This window comes from Myotis nattereri (assembly GCF_964212035.1).
Source record: "Myotis nattereri genome assembly, chromosome: 11".
NCBI classification, from domain to species: domain Eukaryota; kingdom Metazoa; phylum Chordata; class Mammalia; order Chiroptera; family Vespertilionidae; genus Myotis; species Myotis nattereri.
Window position 1 is genome coordinate 44,895,866 of NC_138086.1, and position 19,785 is coordinate 44,915,650.

General features: G+C 41.3%; 1 protein-coding gene across 1 annotated transcript; it reads right to left on the minus strand.

The window, feature by feature from the left end:
• Window positions 1–1,067: 1,067 nt before the first annotated feature.
• CYP51A1 (cytochrome P450 family 51 subfamily A member 1) lies at window positions 1,068–17,895 on the minus strand. Its single transcript, XM_081102337.1, has 10 exons — window positions 17,533–17,895; window positions 13,404–13,502; window positions 12,372–12,548; window positions 11,059–11,185; window positions 8,872–9,046; window positions 7,853–7,972; window positions 6,571–6,766; window positions 4,866–4,961; window positions 3,854–4,022; window positions 1,068–2,017 (listed from the first exon to the last, which is right to left on the minus strand). The coding sequence occupies exons 1-10, from the start codon at window positions 17,704–17,706 to the stop codon at window positions 1,839–1,841; spliced, it is 1,512 nt and encodes a 503-aa protein (XP_080958463.1). The 5' UTR covers window positions 17,707–17,895; the 3' UTR covers window positions 1,068–1,838.
• Between the last annotated feature and the right edge of the window lie 1,890 nt (window positions 17,896–19,785).

A 19,785-nucleotide genomic window follows, 5' to 3' on the forward strand; every position in this document is an offset into this window, starting at 1 on the left:
ACAAATTCTACATTCTTGAAGATTTCACAGTACCTAAATGTTTCCAATTAGCAACTGGGTTCTGATCAAAGTTATAGGAACAACAACTGTATTCTAAAGCAGATATCTGAAGGTAAGGATTGTGGGTAAAACCTTTCATAGTTTGCCATTCAAGGCTGTTTTGCTCTGAGAAAGGAGGAGATGGACAAGTGCTCTGATCATTCTGTTCCCTTCCACTGACCATCAGCCCTCTACAACATTAGGCCTCTGCCATCGACTTGTTAATGCTTACCAACACATAGTATGATTAAAAACTAATTTACTAGAGTCTAAAGTAAACTATAAAGGAAACCAATTATATAGTAGTCAAATCTTTTTAAATGTGTGATATAACATGTAAGTTTAAAGACTAAGATCTAGCAGATCTAACAACTACCATAATTTCAAAGTAGTGACGAGAGTAAAAGAACTTTAAGATCTACAACCACTATAATGTGATATGAAAATAACTGTGACTTCTGTTCACAGTCATGGGTACTGCTATTACTAATGTGGTTTGTTGCCTAAATTTGAATACAGTACAAATAAGGATGTAATTTTTTTTTCCATCCAAGTTTGTAGATTCCTGAATTCTACTCACCAAAACACACATGCTTTACAGTTCGTGAATATAGACTATACTATATTTTTCTCAAAGATCATTTTAAATGTGGAAAACTAACAGCAGAGATAGAGTTTATATGAGTCCTCCAGCCTCTCAAACAGAACTTATAGGGTGAAATATTTTGTCCTTATTTAAAAAACAGTAATGTGGCCAAATTATAGGCCCCCAGTTAGAATTTGAGTTGATTCTTGAACACAGCCTTCACGTAATATGGCCAATGATCCTACTCTCAAGGACCCAGCTTCATGTTATCCTTATCTTAAAGCCAGAGTTCCCTGATCTCAGATTTTGTATTAAAAACAAAAACAAAAAACAAAAAACACACCTTACTGACCTAAATTAAGTTTTAATAAACAGAACGAGTAACAGAAACATCCCCAAGTAGATTCTGGAGAGGAAGCCAGGAACCACCTTGAGCCAAAGAGAACAAAAATTATCCCTTAGGGACTTTATTTTGGATTTTCACACAGATGTGTGACCATGTAGAACCAGATACAAATTTATCAAGTAAATGAAATATTTAGTAATTAGATCAAGTTAATGCAAGCAGTCTTTAGAATAATTATATTCTTTTTTAGGAAACGTAAATACCATACATCTCCCTCAATTTCCTAAAAGACAGTACTTCCTAAAGACATCTTTTTCTACAACAAAGCTCCATCACTGCTAATTTTCATCATACCAAAACAATAGGATTCTTTTTCATCCAAGGCTTTAAATGTGAGTTTATCCCCTACTTACCTATCCTCACACACCCAAACATTACACAGGAAATGAATAAATAACCTAAGGCTTCCAAGTATCTCATTTGGCTTTTATACTTGCAGATCTAGTCCAAGATTTGAATATCCTGAACTTAACTTACCAAGAGCTAGGTATGCTCTTAAAATAAATACCTGGAAATTGTGTTATTTAGAATCTGCCAATAACCAAGGTCCCCTAAACAACTTTTTACTAAGTAGCTTGATTTCCTTAAATAAAGCATATGTAAGAAATATCCATCATAAAAGTATTAAGAAATGCCTGAAATGCCATTAAATTTTATGGAACCATTCAGTTAAAATATAAAAACCGTTAAGTTGGCTGTCTTTTAAAGTAACACACTCAAAAGAGAGTAAGTTGTTTCATCAACTTCATTCTCTTCAAATGCTTTTGCTGTTTACAGTGATGTTTCAGGTATTCCTTGCAGCATTTTTCATTTTGATCTTCGTTTGTATCGGATAATTGGGTTTTCGGGGGTGTGAATCATGGTTGTATAATTCACAGTGGGAAAATATCCATCAATGAGATCAAATTCATATAAACGAAGCATAGTGGACCAAATTGTCTTGATTTGCACATAAGCAAAATTCTCCCCAATACAACGATGACGCCCTGTAAAAAAAATTTTTCGTTAAGAATCAGTTGACTTCTTTCTCGCTTCTTTTAACCTGGAGTGATGAAATCTGTTTAACTACAGTTTAGGTGAAGGGCAGATATACAGATATAATAAAAAGATGACATTCTTTTCACATAAAATAAGAATATAGCCCTGGCCAGTGTGGCTCAATCGGTTGGAGCATCCTCCCATGCACCGAAGGGTCAAAGGTTTGATTCCCAGTCAAAGCACACGTACTTGTTGAGGCTTCATCACAAGTGAATTTGATTTCCCAGCAGGGGCAGCTTTAGGAGGCAGCCAATCAATGTTTCTTCCTCACATCAATGTTTCTCTCTTTCAGTCTCTTTACCTCTCCCTCTCTCTCTCTAAAGTCAATTAAAAAACACACATATCCTCAGGTGAGAATTAAAATAATAAAATAAAAAGAATATAAATAGTTAATAAAAATCTCAGGAGATTTTCAACATCTATTTTAGGGGAAACAGCACTAGCGTAATTAATTATATGGCTTTTCCAATCACCTTTTTTGAAACTTAACATCTATCTAGGTTAAATATATGATGGTTTGAAATATATGATGCTAATCTAGTTTGGCAACATACTAGAATATTCTTAGCTCCTCTCCCAAGAGAACCCTAGTTAAAAGTCAATATAAACATTCCAAACAAAACTTTATATGCCTTTACAAATGCCAGTGGAAGAAAAAGGCTTTTAATAAACCCAAAATAGCAACACATACTGAAATCAAAATATGAAAGGTCATATACTCATAAGAACTGATAAGCTGATTCTAAAATGCATATGAAAATACAAAGGGACCTAGGATACCCAAAGCCATCCTGGAAAAAAACAAGTTGGAGGACTAAACTGACTTCAAATCTGACTTCAATACTACAGGTACAGAAACTGTGATACTATAATCCTATCCTATATAATAAAAGTGTAGTATGCAAGTTGTCCCCTGGACCAGGAGTTGTCTGGGAGTTCAACCAGGAGGTGGGGCTGGGGGGAGGGGGAGGGAGGGAGGCCCCTTACAGCCACACCTGAGTGTGTTAATGAGGTGACTTTTGGAAAGCCCTTTAGGATGGAGGCTGACTGCCAGGGGAACCAGCCAAATGATAAAAGAATTGTAACTTTCAGTCCCACCCCCTGACTTCCAGGAGGGAGAGGCTGGAGGTTGCATTAATTCTAAATGACAAATGATTTTAATCAAGTATGCCTTTGTGATGAAGCCTCAATAAAAATCCTTAAAATACAAGGGTGTTAAAAAAAAAAAAAATACAAGGGTGTTCAGAGAGTTTCCAGGTTGGTGAACACCTGGAGGTGCTGGGAGGTGGCATACCCAGAGGGCATGGAAGCTCTGTGCCCCTTCTCCCATACCTTGCTCTATGCATCTCTTCAATCAGGCTGTTCCTGCGTTGTATCTTTGGTCTAGTTACTCTAGTAAGTAAACTGTTTTCTGGGTTCTGTGAGCCCTTCCAACAAATTATGGGTTGGAACCAGTTAGTCAGGTGACAACTGGACTTGCAATTAATTGTAGCTGAAGTGGGGGGAAAGGGAGCAGTCTTGTGGAACCTAGCCTTTAACCAATGGGGCCTGTACTAACCAACCCCAGGTAGAGAATGTCAGAACTGAACTGAATTATAGGAACTCAGATAGTATCCGCAGAGAATTGGTATGGGAAAAAATCCCCACACATTTGCAAAAATATCCCTATTAGGAAAGGGAAAGATACTTGTAAATAAAATTCACATGGGTTATTTTTGTTCTGGTAACTTCTGACAACCTGTTATCAGAACAAACATTTCAAATGTAAAATATAATCATCTTACCAGCTCCAAATGGCACATAGGCAAATTTCTCTCCTGATGCTGGATTGTCCTGTAAGTAGCGATCAGGATTAAAATGCAGACGTTCACTCCATGAGTCTTTAAGTCTTTGATTGACAGTGGGAGAAACACACACCTGATGTCCTGGAGGAATGGTATACCCTGCCACAACCTACAAATGAAAGCAAAATATTTCATTAGATTATTTATTTATTTATTTATTTTATTGTTTAAAGTATTACATGTCTCCTTTTCCCCAACTGACTCATTAGATAATTTAAAAATATTCTAGCCCTAACCGGTTTGGCTCAGTGGATAGAGCGTCGGCCTGCGGACTCAAGGGTCCCAGGTTCGATTCCAGTCAGGGGCATGTACCTTGGTTGCGGGCATCCCCAGTAGGGGGCGTGCAGGAGGCAGCTGATCAATGTTTCTCTCTCATCGATGTTTCTAACTCTATCCCTCTCCTCTCCTCTCTGTGGAAAAATCAATAAAATATATTTAAAACAACCAAATAGATAAAAATATTCTACAAAAAAATCAGGTCATTGTGCAATACAGCATTAATATACATCAGATTTAAAAACTAGCAGGATGATAGGCCAGCAGAAAATTATTTTAACTCAAGATGATTTCCAAATGATCCAAAATTGGACTACAAGTATATACACAAAAAGGTCATAATGCCTCAGAGGGAGGGGTGGGATTTCAAGGAGTCTTTCCATAATATGATTTTTAGACTTTCATATAGTTAGAATTATAAAATGTTATTTTAAAAATAAGATAAAAATATATTTCCATTAAAAAAAACCACCCAAATAATTAAAAATGCAGGGAACAGACTAACTCTGCAATTATATGAAAATATTTATGTATTTAGAATATATAAACTTGAAAACTGGCTAGAAGTGATTATTATTCTACTTTTTTAATTTAAAAAATTCTCTTTCTGGAAATCATCTCTTTGGTAAATTAAAAATTGAAGACATATAAGGGGATATCTAACCAAGAGCCTCACCTGAGGAGTTTTGGCCATTCTCATCATAGTCATTATAGGAGGTCGAAGTCTTAACGTTTCTTTTATACAGCGATCAAGTAAATTTAGATCCTTAAGCTGAAAAGAAAAGGCATTTCCTGAATTTTACAAATATTTAACATACTTCAACAGTATTTTAACTTAAATATTATTTTATAAATTAAAATTTATTTTATTTAGTTAAGTTTAAGTTAAAATTATTTTTTTCTGGGTTATTTCAAGGGCACAGGGAAAATGGAGAGTAACTGCTAACGTGTACTGGCTTTCTTTTGGAAGTGATGTAAATATTCTAAAATTGTGATTTTACAACTATGAGTATACTTTAAAAACAAGTAAATTATATACTTTAAATGAATAGATTTTATAGTATGTGAATTATATATAAATTAAGCATTATACATAAATCAGAAATGAAAGAGGAGACCTTACAAGAATTATAAGAGAATACTATAACAATTGTATGCCATCAGATTAGGTGATCTAGATAAAATGGATGTATTCCTAGAAAGACACAAACTACCAAAACTGATTCAAAAAGAAACAGGACATATGAATAAACCTGAAACAAAGAGATTGAATAAGTAATCAAAAAACTTACAACAAAGAAAAGCACATACAGGGCTTCTCTGGTGAAATCTATTAGACATGTAAGAAAGAATTACCACCAACCCTTCATAAACTCTTCAAAAAATAACAGAACATTTCCAAACTCATTCTATGAGATGTGTATTACTGATAGCAAATCTATCAAAGACATCATATTAAAACTACAGATCAATATCCCATATAAACACAGATGCAAAAATCCTCAACAAAATATTAGCAAACCAAATCTAACATTAGGACATTTCTGGGAAATTTTCAAAAAACAAAAGACAGTAAGCAAATTAATCTATAGTACACAGAAACTCTCAAATTGTCCCCTTTATTTTTTATATTCTATTTTTAAAAAATTCTTTTCATCTATCCCCACCCCATCTTCTTTGATAACCATCACTTGCTCTCTGTATCTATGGGTCTGGTTTTTTAGTTGTTAATTCATTTGTTTTTGTAGATTCTACATATAAGTGAAATCATATGGTATTTGTCTTTCTCTGGCTTATTTCACTTAGCACAATACCCTCTCGGTTCATCAAATACCCTCTTGTCACAAATGGCAATATTTCATTCTTTATTTTTTTTTTTTTTTGCTGAGTATTATTCCATTGTATGTACATGCTACATCTTCTTTAGCCATTTATCTATTGATAGACACCTAAGTTGCTTCCATATGCTGGCTACTATAAATAATGCTACAGTGAAAATAGAGGTGCTCATATCTTTTCGAATTAGTGTTTTTGTTTTCTTCTGATAAATACTTAGAAGTAATATTGCTGAGTCCTATGACAGTTCTACTTTTAAATTTTTAAGGAATCTCCATACTGTTTTTCAAAATGGCTATACCAATTACTTAGGATGTTATTTCAAAAATTTAGGTTATTAACCCTTTATTGAATGTATCACCTCAAGTATCTTCGGCCATTCAGTAGGTTGTCTTTTTGTTTTATTGATGTTTCCTTAACTGTGCAAAATCTTTTTAGTTTAATGTACCATGTTTATTTTTGCTTTTGTTACTTAAATTGTCCCCTTTAAAAGTTAGCCACCAATATTCAAATAAGGCAGCAATAAAAACAACGATCCAACAAACCTGGTCATAAGTTAAAGGAGGCAGATTTTCTCCACAGACTGCTTTCTGTTCTAAATAACATTTTTCTTGAAGTGTCTTGTCTCTGGCCAAAAAGAAGCCCATCCAGGCACTAGTAGTTGAGGATGTGTGCTGTCCTGCCAAGAGCAGTCCAATGAGCATGCCTGCTACTTCGTCATCCGTCAAAGGATGCCCATCCCTACAGAATGAACCACACACACAAATATAACATTCTGGCAGACACATTTCACACCTCAACCTTTAAAAAAAGAGTTATAATGAAAAAATTTGTCAGGTATAATGGTTTCTTGTATTTGTGCATCAGAAGTCAGAATTTTATCTATTAGTGAAAAGAGAAAGACCAATAGAAAATATGATTTTGATTACGAACACTTAATTGCAATTTCCTACCAAACTTTTCACCATGCGTAATCTCTGGGATGCCAATAAGGCATGGGATCCCAGTAATTTATGTCTCATCCATAAACTACAAATGTCAGCCCCAGCCGGTTTGGCTCAGTGGATAAGAGCATCGGCCTGCAGACTGAAGGGTCCTGGGTTCAATTACGGTCAAGGGCACATGCCCAGGTTGCAGGCTCAGTCCCCGGTAGAGGGTGTGCAGGAGGCAACTGATCCATGATTCTCTCCCATCATTGACATTCCTATCTCTATCTCCGTCTCCCTTCCTCTCTGAAATCAACACAAATATACTTAACACATTGTTTGCGGGTAGTTTTTATCGTGCGCTAACAGGTGGCGCAGGTCATTTTTGCTAATTTTTTGCGCAAATGGCAACGTTCAGTAAAATTATGATAACTGTAGTTTACGTATTTATGCGTTACCCGCATTCTACCGCTAGTCTATAAAAAACGTATTAATACATGTCCCGCGCTCTACTACACTGGTAGAACGTATAAATACATTTCCCGCATACAATGTGTTAAAAAAAAAACCAAAAAACTACAAAGGTCATAGTTACTAATTTTGTAGCATCATGACTTTTTTAAAAATGTATTTTTTTACTGATTTCAGAGGAAGGGATGGGGAGAGAGAGAGAGAAACATCAATGATGAGAGAGAATCATGGGTTGGCTGCCTCCTGCATGGCCCCCACTGGGGACCGAAACCCCACAACTCAGGCATGTGCTGTGACCTCCTGGTTCATAGGTTGACGCTCAACCACTGGGCCATATCAGTCAGGCAGCATCATGGAGACATATTATTTAACTATGTTTTAATGTGTAATCTCCTGCTTCAGCTTAATATATGATCTAAACAGCTCTTACTTGTAAGTAGAATCTAATAAAGTTTGGAGAATGTCATCAATTTTTTCTTCTGACTGTCTGCGTTTCTGGATTGCCTTATAAAAAATACTCTTGATCTCTCGATGAGCTCTGTCTCTGCGTCTGTAATTCAAAGATGAAAATAACTTCAAACAATAAAGCAATACTTTCTGGCAAATTCCTTTTGAAAATAACCAGGACCTAGCTTAAAGAAACTTTAGCTTTAATGACTCTAAAATATCTGATAAAACTCAGAAACAAGGAGAAAAAAGACATCACAAAAATCATATAGTTTTAGGAATTTCTAGGGTCACTCAGAGCAAAAATCATGTTATCCTATACATAAAAGCCCAGCAACTGAACGGCGGAATGACCGGAACAACCGGTCAACCAGTCACTATGACACGCACTGACCACCAGGGGCAGATGCTCAACACAGGAGCTGCCCCTGGTGGTCAGTGCGTGTCATAGTGACAAGTCGACTGGACATTCGGTCACTTCGGCTTTTATATATATAGACTAGAGACCCAGTGCAAGGATTCGTGCACCAGTGGGGTCCCTCGGCCTGGCCTGCACCCTCTCGCAATCTGGGACTACTCAGGGGATGTGAGAGAGACAGTTTCGGCCCAATCCCCACAGGGCAGGCCAAGGGGATTTTTACTCCCCACAGGCCAGGCCAAGGGCCTCTAGTATGCATATGCATATAAAATCTTTGGTTAACCTTTTCCCACCCTCTCCCCTCCCTCTGAGATTCATCAGTCTGTTCCATGTATCCATGCCTGTTGTTTTTGCTACTGCATTGAGTGTCTGGCCCCTGGTGGTCAGTGTGCATCATAGTTAATGGCTGGTCGCTTAGGCTTTTATATATATAGATTATTGACTATATTCCCTATGCTGTACTGTATATCCTGTGACTATTTTGTAACTGCCAATTTGTACTTCAATTTGTTTAATGTTTATCTTTGTTAACACTTCAGTAATTATACAAAGTTAAATCCCCCCAGGTGTTTCTTTATCCATACCTGAAACTAGGCAAAGGGAGCCAACCTGGCAACAGCCAGGCTGCATGGCTAAAACCTCCATCCAAATCTGCATACAGCTGTGCCACCTTCTCATTGAGTTGACTTCTGATTTCCTTTCCATGTAAACAATGGCTAGCTGTTAAAATTATGAGCTCAGAAAGAGCTTCAAACAAATCTGGAGAGAAAAAGGTCATTCCCATTAATATTACCAAAACTGCTTTTGAAATGTTGTTTTATTAGAGATATAAAATTGTGAAGGAAAAGTGAGAATAAAAACTCAAAAACCAACAAGGTCCTATTCATACCATCAAAAAAGCTTGTAGACAGCTTTGTGACTACCTTACCAGCAAAACAAAGAGAGGCAAGAAACCAAAAGATGGAAAGCACCGCATCGCCCCCCCCCCCCCCCCCGCCCCGACAGCCAAAATCAATGCCACAAAGGCATATCTCCAAACCTCACTCATGAGCCCTTCACCTTGAAAAGATAAAACTGAGTATGGCTGTCTCAGTTCAAGGTCACAGTATAACAAAAGCAGCAAAAAGATTAATTAGTGCATATGACAACAATAAAGAGGCGCTTCCAAAGAATAGCAGTCCTAAAACTGAAGTATGGATTATTTCCCAGGTCAAAAGTGGGAAGAGCAGAGCTAAAAATTGGAGTCTTGACCACTTACATATGAGAAATTTTAACTAATCATCAATTCATATAGCTCAACACAGGACAGATTCATCAGGCAAGCATTATTTGAATGACCCTTAAGTCATAAAAATTACCCAATCAATGCCATGTTCTTTAATTCCATGTTCACCACATGAAATTCCAATTATCATCTGGCTTTCCAGTTAGATTTTCCAAGAAAGAGAAGTTCAGGAAACATTCTGGTGTTCTTGGTGCTGTAATTATGTCTCACTTGTATTTAAGCTAGCATTCTTGTATAAATCCGCTTCTTGTATAGTTAGAAATATATCACATCAACTTCCGGTTTATTTATTTTTTTTTAAATCAAGTTCCTGGACCTTTTATAAAGAACTGAATACCAGACCCAGAACATGGTTACCTACACAGAGGTCTTACTGCCCCACAGGCAGGTGTTGCTTCCAGCCATGACTATGACAATTGTCTCTGGAGGAAACACTGCAGCCCAATATAAAGACTGGGTTCCCAGAAATATCCAAACCATTCAGTACATTATATAATGCAAGGATGTATATAATACATTCTAAAAGATTTTTATTGGAAAAGGCTAAAATCAAACTTTTGGTAAAGTAAGCTTATGTACTTAAATTTATTTTTATATAGAATATATCATTCCCATACAATAATAGATAAATAAGGTATTAAATATATAATTAAGTCATTTGGACTTTTACTTGCACATTGGGAGTAAAAAAATTTATCTTAAAATGAACTTACAAAAGTTTTACATTGGCCGAAACCGGTTTGGCTCAGTGGATAGAGCGTTGGCTTGCGGACTGAAGGGTCCCAGGTTCGATTCCGGTCAAGGGCATGTACCTGGGTTGCGGGCACATCCCCAGTGGGAAATGTGTAGGAGGCAGCTGATCGATGTTTCTCTCTCATCGATGTTTCTAACTCTCTATCTCTCTCCCTTCCTCTCTGTAAAAAATCAATAAAATATATTTAAAAAAAAAAAAAGTTTTACATTGTTTATTTCAAAATCGAATCATGGCCCTAACCAGTTTGGCTCAGTGGATAGAGTGTCGGCCTGCGGACTCAAGGGTCCTAGGTTCCATTCCAGTCAAGGGCATGTACCTTGGTTGCAGGCACATCCCCAGTAGAGGCTGTGCAGGAGGCAGCTGATCGATGTTTCTCTCTCATCGATGTTCCTAACTCTCTATCCCTCTCCTTTCCTCTCTGTAAAAAATCAATAAAATATATTTTTAAAAAATAATCTAATCATGAACCATTTTTATATTTTTGTATAAATGAACTGAATGATATACATGTTCATTAACCCATTTTAAGGTTTTGCTAGTGAGCAGCAATAATCACTTCCTCTCAGGCTGTTTAACTCCATGGTAATCATAGTATGTTCTTTCCATGAAATCTAAGGTGGTTTTACATTATGTTGTAGTTTGTTTTTTATATACACACACGTATTCTTACATTCCTATTTATAGAAAAGTAGAAATATTAGGACAAATGCAAAACCAAAGTATTTTCCTTACTTTTTTCTCCACTTTCTCCCCAACTTTGAAAATATTCCTTTGTTTCATTTTCAATTATAGAAACATGCTGTCTAAAGTGTGCTATGTTAAGGCCACTTTTTAACATTTTCTTCTGCTCCAAGAAAACCTTAAAAAAATTAAAAGTACACAGCATTAAAGCACAATTTTGTTTTATCACAAGATCCATTTGCGTTATAACTCTGTAACACTCCAAGAAAATAACCTTCTGAAAAATTAAAAATAAAAATAGTAAAAGGATTTTTTTTAAGTCACACTAGATGTGAGAAACTTAGAACACTTATGCATCTATCTGAAGTAACCTAGAAGACCTGTTATGCAGGCCCTAGCCAAATGGTAAGTTAGGTATCCCAACTCCTGTCATTCCTATATACCCTTTTCCCACAGCTAACTCTAGGGTTCCCTTTTCCTATTCTGTTATCTTCTAGTCTTCCAACTCAACCCAGATATCAACGCAACCTCCCAAAGGTCCAATGTGCTTCGATATTTTTATGTTCCTTCACATAAAAGTTCTATGCCCTACTGACACTATCTTTCAGAAGTTTAATTAGAATATAATGTAGTTTTAATAAATTCACACTAAAACAACTAATAGTTTTAAATCTTTAGGATATTTCTATTTTAAGAATCTGATAAGCTGTGTGAAAAAAATGGATATATCTAACCAGCGTTTTTCTAGGGATCTTGTGTTTGGCCTCGGAAAGCCATTCATCCCCCCACCTACTGCATCCCCAGAAACAGCACTTAATGTTAACTCTCTTAACTACTAGTGGCTAGGGTGCTGGGTAATGTATGATACATTCACAGTCAGAGACCACAACAAGCAACTGAGCCAATTATCTCTTTTGTGTTTTACATCAAGTTGCAGCACTTTAATATTTGACTTTAGCGGGGAAAAGAAATCACATAAACTTCTAAAGTCAAGGATCTCTAGCTCAAAAGAGCCCTCCTGCTAGAATTTCAGGCAGGAGTGGGAAGGTAGGAGACCCTCCAACAAAATAATGGGATTTTCTTGTTACCCTCTCAAATCAACTCCCAAGCTAAGTCATCATTGATTGTATGTCTTTGTATAGGACACCCTTTAAAATTGCTTGGCCCATGCCAGCCACTATAAAACAAAACACCCATTGTTTGTCAGTTATTCATGGCTTTCCTTCTATTAAATCTCATGATTCTCAAGTTTTTGAACCAAGGAATAAACTGTTTCTACATTTGAAATGTATATACTATTACACTACTAGTTATAACTACTATAGTACAGATTTATCTTTCTTGAAGATAACAGTGTCACCTACTGGATTAGGCACATCATATGCAACTCCCTTTCCAAACACAGGTGTTGTCAGACGACTGTAGACATCTTCTGCATTCAGGTCTTCATTTTTACTATTAAAAAGCAGTGCAGCAGCATCACTCCCCAGAAGGTAAGTAAATGTCTTGCCCACCATTGTGAAACTAAACACAGGTCCATACTAAAGAGAAAAAAGTACCCATATTGATGTTACCAAAAGATACACAGCATGAAGACACTAATTTCTTAAATCATAAAACAGTAACTGTTGAAAATAAAATCATTTATAAACCTTAATGCAATTCTTCCCCAGTCTTTCTCCAAATTTATAATTATGCTCATCCAGTTGCAAATGGAAAATAAAAATTTTTATTCTGCTTTTTTCAGTTTATATTGAAAATATTTTCTATCTTATACACAGATATCATAATGTTAGTAATTAACTATTCTTTTCATTATTACACACGGATGATGTGTCCATTTTTTACTTATATACAATTCCACAATGAGTATCTTTGAGAATATACATTTTTTTTCCCCATTGGTTAAAGACAAATTTACAAGAGTAGCTAAAGGATATGACCTTTCCTACAGTACCTGCTATATGAAGATGCCAAAATTTTAGTAGTTTTACCACTATCTCACCAACAACGTGCTTCAGCTTCCCTTATCTATAAAATGGGAATAATAGCACCTACTTCATAGAACTGTTGTCAAGATTAAATAAATTAACATAAATATGTTAGAGAATATATATATTAGACTTTACTAACTAGGGTATATATACATGTACATATGTGATATGTATGTGTTATATGTACATTTTATCTATTAGAGAAAAATATATAAGAATGGCTTGGCCATAATAAAAATTATATAAATATTTTATTTTTATTATTATTATTATTACTCTACTACTACTAAAAGTATAGACTTGGAAATCAAACCACATGTAAATCCTAGCTTGGCCACATTCTGCCATTTAAAAGTTTCAAAAGCACTAATTTCTTTTTCTCTAATCATCTGGAAGACTTACCTTCTCATATGCATTTTCCAGGAATTCAATTGGACTTTTCCCAAATGCTATGGCATGCCCAAGGAATGGAATTGGAGAGAAAATGTATGGTGGACTTTTCTGCAAGAGAAACAAAAAACTTTCAGTTCACATTTTTTTTTTTATATATTTTTATTGATTTTTTATTTTTTTTATTTTTATTTTTTAAATATATTTTATTGATTTTTTACAGAGAGGAAGGGAGAGAGATAGAGAGTTAGAAACATCGATGAGAGAGAAACATCGATCAGCCGCCTCCTGCACATCTACCACTGGGGATATGCCCGCAACCCAGGCACATGCCCTTGACCGGAATCGAACCTGGGACCCTTCAGTCCGCAGGCTGACGCTCTATCCACTGAGCCAAACCGGTTTCGGCATTTTATTGATTTTTTATAGAGAGGAAGGGAGAGAGATAGTTAGAAACATTGATGAGAGAGAAACATCGATCAGCTGCCTCCTGCACATCTCCCACTGGGGATATGCCCGCAACCCAGGTACATGCCCTTGACCGGAATCGAACCTGGGACCTTTCAGTCCGCAGGCCGACGCTCCATCCACTGAGCCAAACCAGTTTTGGCATCAGTCCACATTTTAAGAGAGAAATCCAGTTCAGTTTCATAACCAAACAAATGAAATTTGCTATTAGTACTAAAAAGTTACCAAAAAACGAAGCATCAAAAGTAATAAAGAACAGCTAAAGTGTAAATATCTTAGGAATATCCATAGTAACATGAATAGAAATTCAACACATGGTGTAGGCTATGTCACTACACAAACACAAAAGCATTGCAATTATAAATGCTGAACACTGTCCAGAATATATCCAATACTATTACTGGTGGCTCTAGGCAACTTTCTTAATCATGAGTGGAAAACAAAAATTAAAAAAAAAGAACACTGGAAAAGTCAAACTTAGAGTCTTCACAACTTACTCCCATGACCACTCAAAATTTTAGTCCCAGAATCTTGCCTAAAGAAGATAGAGAAAAAGACAAATAGTAACTTGAGGTACAGAAATAAAGGAAATGTTTAAAAAGTGACATTTTATCAGTAAAGAGAACACATCTCATGCTTCTCTCACTGCAAATGAACTAGATCCACTGATTCTAAAAGAGAGAGTAGACCCACTGTAGCAGGAACTCTTGGCCATCCTATCTAATAAAAGAGAAATATGGTAATTGGCATACGACCGCTACCCTTCCCATTGGCTAATCAGGGCAATATGCAAATTAACTGTCAGCCAAGATGGCGGCTGGCAGCCAGGCAGCTTGAAACTAACATGAGGCTTGCTTGCTTCAGTGACGGAGGACTCCAATGTTCCCTGCCTGCCGCTATAGGCCTCTGAGCTGCAAACAACTATGTAACAAACAAAGAAGCTAAACAAAACCCCAGAAACCTGACGGGCTTCAGCCAGCAGGATCGCAACATTGTAAGCAAAGGCCAGAAACCTACTTTTAGCAGCGGAGGCCTAAGAGCTGGAGCCAAGACTCAAAGCTAAAGCTGGCCCAGAATAAAAAAAAAAAAAAAAGGAGCGGTTGAAAGCTTCAGTCACTCCCAGCCTAAAAACAGCCCTCAGCTCCTCACCCAGACTGGCCAGGCACCCCAGTGGGGACCCCCACCCTGAAGGGTGTGTGACCAGCTGCAAACAGTCATCATCCCCTCACCCAGGCTGGCCAGGCACCCCAGTGGGGACCTCCACCCTGAAGGATGTATGACCAGCTGCAAACAGCCATCATCCCCTCACCCAGGCTGGCCAGGCACCCCAGTGGGGACCCCCATCCTGATCCAGGACACCCTTCAGGGCAAACCAGCCAGCACCCACCCATGCACTAGGCCTCTACCCTATATAGTAAAAGGGTAATATGCCTCCCAGCACCGGGATCAGCGGAGCCACAAGGCCTCCCGGCACCGGGATCAGCATGACAGGGGGCAGCGCCCAAACCCCCTGATCGCCCTGCGGCTCTGTGTGTGACAGGGTGTGGTACCCCCACCCCCCACGGGCCCTGCTCTGTGTGTGACGGGGTAGAGCCAGAACCTCCCCATAGGCCCTGCCCTGAGTGTGAGAGTGGCGGCACCCCAACCCCCTGATTGGCCCTGCTCTGTGCGTGACAGGGTACAGAGTTCCAACCCCCCTGATGGGCCCTGCTCTGTGAGTGACAGGGGGAAATGCCCCAACCCCCTGATTGGCCCTGCTCTGTGCGTGACAGGGGGTGGCGCCGCAACCTCCCCATCAACCCTGCCTTGAGTGTGACAGGGGATGGTGCCCCAACCCCCCAATCGGCCCTACCCTGAGCGTGACTGAGGGTGGAATCACAACCTCCCGATCCTCCCTGCTCTGTGCATGACAGGGGGCGGCGCCCCAACTCCCCAATCGGCCCTGCTCTGAGCCCAACCAGGGGCTGCACCTAGGGATTGGGCCTGCCCTCTGCCACCCGGCAGCAGGCCTAAGCCAGCAGGGCATTACCTCCCGAGGGGTCCCAGACTGCGAGAGGGCACAGGCAGGGCTGAGGGACCTCCCTCCCTCCGAGTGCACAAATTTTTGTGCACCGGGCCTCTAGTCCTATATAATAAAACCCTAATATGCTAATCAACCAAACAGTAGAACGACCAGTCACTATGACGCTCACTGACCACCAGGGGGCAGACGCTCAACGCAGGAGCTGCCCCCTGGTGATCAGTGGGTTTTCACAGGGGGAGCGTGCTCACCCAGAAGCTGGCTGGAGGCAGGGAGTGGACCTAAGCCAGCAGGCGGACATCCCCCAAGGGGTCCTGGACTGCAAGAGGGCACAGGCGCGACTGTAGTGCAATGAGCCTCTAGTTCACTATAAAAGGTACTTTAGATGACCTCAAATGAGACTTGCAGATTACAACATTGTCTCCTAGAAATCAAACTTGCAACTGAAAAGACTCCTCAGAGAGTTGGTGGTCTCAACTAGTAAGGCGCACTCCAAACTCACTCTTCGGATAACAGTAACAACCATCTTAAATACTAAAGCTACAAGCATGTTGCAGCACAGCTGGTGTAACTCAGCGGGGAGCAATGAGCCAGGAACCAAGAGGCCACCAGTTCAATTAGATTCCAGGTCAAGGCATATGCTCAGGTTGTGGGCTTGGTCCCCTGTGGGGAGTGTGCAGGAGGCAGCTAATCGATGATGTTTCCCTCTCATCTATGTTTCTCTCTCTCTATCCCACTCCCTTCCTCTCTCTCTAAAATATCAATTAAATATATTTTTTAAACGGGTAAAGTTAAAAAAATAAAACTAACGCCACTTATCCTTCCAAAGACAAATACCACTTCTTAAAAAAATCCCATGTGAAGGAAAAATAAAAATACTAACTGCCTCATGCCTGTTATAGTTCAAACAAAAATTATTTCTAAAACGACTTGGTCACTAGTTTTTGCCTTCCATTGTCAGGAACAGGGCAGCTACTAGTTGTTGGTTGGTTAAGGATGCACTCATCAAATAGAGAAGTGGCCGATAAAGCCACGAAATTAGATAAAATGCTTTTATCAGCATCGTAGGAAGGTCCCTGCACCACAGCACTCCAGTCACTCATTCTACCAAAATGCACACACTCGTCTTTCAAAACTGATTTAAGTCGCCATCAGGGGCAATGCCACAGCCCACAGGACACCGAGCCACACAGCCACACCAGGGCAGTCCCCAGGATGACGGCCACCAGGGCCACCGCTGCCAACAGCATAGCCATCAGGGTCCCTATCAGACCCGAAACACGCGACCAGGGCACTCAGCGCCCCAGCCACAGCCTCCGCCTTCAATACCGACTCGGCCATTGGGGCTACCGGTACCGCCACCAGCACAGAACCACTGTGATCGCAAACGCGGCAAGCACGACCCCGGCCAGGGCCAGGCACGTGGCCACCGTCAGTGTCAGGACCGTCAGCCCCAAGGCCCGCAAGGCCAGGGCTGGCGGCCACCCCGGGGTCCCCTTGGCACCTGACTCCCGGTGCGCCCGCCGCCCCGTGCACCCGATCCCTTGCGGCCCGCCGCCAACGCCCAGCCGAGCGCAGGTCGCCGCCCCCGCTAGCCCTTCCGCCACCTGAGTCGCCACACCCCCCGACCCGGACCCCTGGGGGTGCACGTACCGCCCCGGCCGGCAGTGGGGCGAGGTGGCCGGTGGCAAGGCGGAGCAGGTAGACCAGGCTGAGCGTGAAGGCGCAGGCGATCAGTAGCATGGATAGGAGGTGGCCGCCCGTCACCTTCTCCATCGCCTGCCCCAGCACCGACCCGCCCGCCTGCAGTAAGCCCAGCAACGCCATCCCGGCCGCCGCCGCCGCTTTGGTTGTCCGGAGCCGCTGGAGACAGAAGTCGGCGCCGCTCCTCCGAATCTACGGGGCAAAAGGCGCGGGCAGATGGACGTCGGGAGGCGGCCCGGGCCCCCAGATCTTCTAATAAACCCGGAGCCACCCCCTACTCCCGGCTCCCGCGCGCACCACCCGGTGCGTCACAGAACGGGGCGGGGCCTGCCGCTGGCCACGCCCCTGAGCGCGGACTCTATAACGCCGCGGTCTCCTTACGCCTGGAGAGACCACCTGAAGAAGCGGGCTGCATCCACGACGCAGGTGGCACAGAGGAAGAATAGGCCATGAGCTTAGAGGGGACGATCCGCTGGGAGTTGCGGGACACCCCAACCTGTGTACCCCCCCCAAACTGTGTGCCCTGGAGGCGGGGCGCCAGGACACGATGGTCCGGCCGGGCGAGGGCGGAGGGATCTGAGCGCGAGGGCGGAGGGATCTCAGCCAGGCTTGCGCTGGGGCGGCCGGCGGCGGCGCCGCGCTCTGCGATTGCACCGCGCGCCTGAGGTGATCTCGGCCTATGTGGCGTCAGCTGGGCCGGCGGCTTGGCACCGCCCCCGCTGGGGCGCGCAGTCCCGCCTCCGTGAGCCCGCTCCGCAGTCACGTCCCGGGGACCCGGTGAGGCCGCCCACGCAGACGGTAAAGGACATTGTGAAAGAGGCGCGCTACGCCCTGCAGGTGGGACGGTGAGGGCAGCCCCGCCTCCCCCCAGTCGAAGCAAGTCTGACAGGTGTTAGCGTCCTGCCAGGAAGGGAGCGAGTCTTGGTTGTTAGATGTGCTGGGTTGTTAGACGGAACCAGGTTTTCCAAAATAAAGTTTTACGTTTTAGGCTGTCGTGACCTATTTGAGCCAACAAGTCCCACTTAGTTCTGGCCGTTTAGCGGCAGTTCAGTCGTGCTTCACAGTGAAGGGGCTTTCGTTCATTCCCGCTGTAAAAAAACCTCCATTTAGGACAGCGGTTCTCAACCTGTGGGTCGCGACCCCTTTGGCGGTCGAACGACCCTTTCACAGGGGTCGCCTAAGGCCATCAGAAAACCCAGATATAATTACATATTGTTTTTGTGATTAATCACTGTGCTTTAATTATGTTCAATTTGTAACAATGAAAATACATCCTGCATATCAGATATTTGCATTACGATTCATAACAGTAGCAACATTACAGTTACGAAGTAGCAACGACAATAATTTTATGGTTGGGGGTCACCACAACATGAGGAACTGTATTTAAAGGGCCAGAAGGTTGAGAACCACTGATAGAGAGGCGTGGTTTCCCTTTGTGCCTCCACTGGGTTTCAGACCATGCCAACGAGAGCATCTTTACAATAATAGGTCACAGCAAGTAATCACTCTCTGTGTTTCCTTTGTTATTTTCCCGTGGTTTCATATCCAGGAACCATTGCCTAACCCCAGGGTCATGAAGAATTAGACCTGTGTTTTCTTCTAAGAATTCTATGGTTTTACCTCTTATGTACAGGACCAGTCCATTTTGAATTGATTTTTGCATATCACGTGCGATAGGAGTCCAGTTCTTTGGCACATGGCTATTCAGTTGTCCGGGCAGCATTTGTTGAAATGCTTATGTTTTAGAAGCCATGTGTCTGTCAGAGAGACAACTATGGGTCCTGGATCCAGGAAATCCTGGGTTTGAAATACAGAGCCTACAACTGATAAAGATACACCTACACACACATACCCTGTTGGTTCTGTTTCTCGGGCGAACCCTGACTGATACAGCTGGATTCCATCTCCCTCTCCCTATCCAGCGCTCAGACAGACCGCCACAAGCTGCACACGATACGGACAGACCAGGACTCCAAGACTCCTAACCGACCAGCAGAAAGAGGGCATCTTCCCTGATAGCTGTGCAGAAAGGTCCAAGGGAAATTCTGAATGGCCTGGCGTGAGTCAGATGGCTTCCCCTGAATCGTTCACTGTAGTTAGATGGGTAGAAGACCTTGGCATTCGTAGCTTCAGGAGTGAGGAAAGAGGATTGCATATGGCAAGAGCTGGTTCAGCTCCACCTAAAATATATTAAATGGC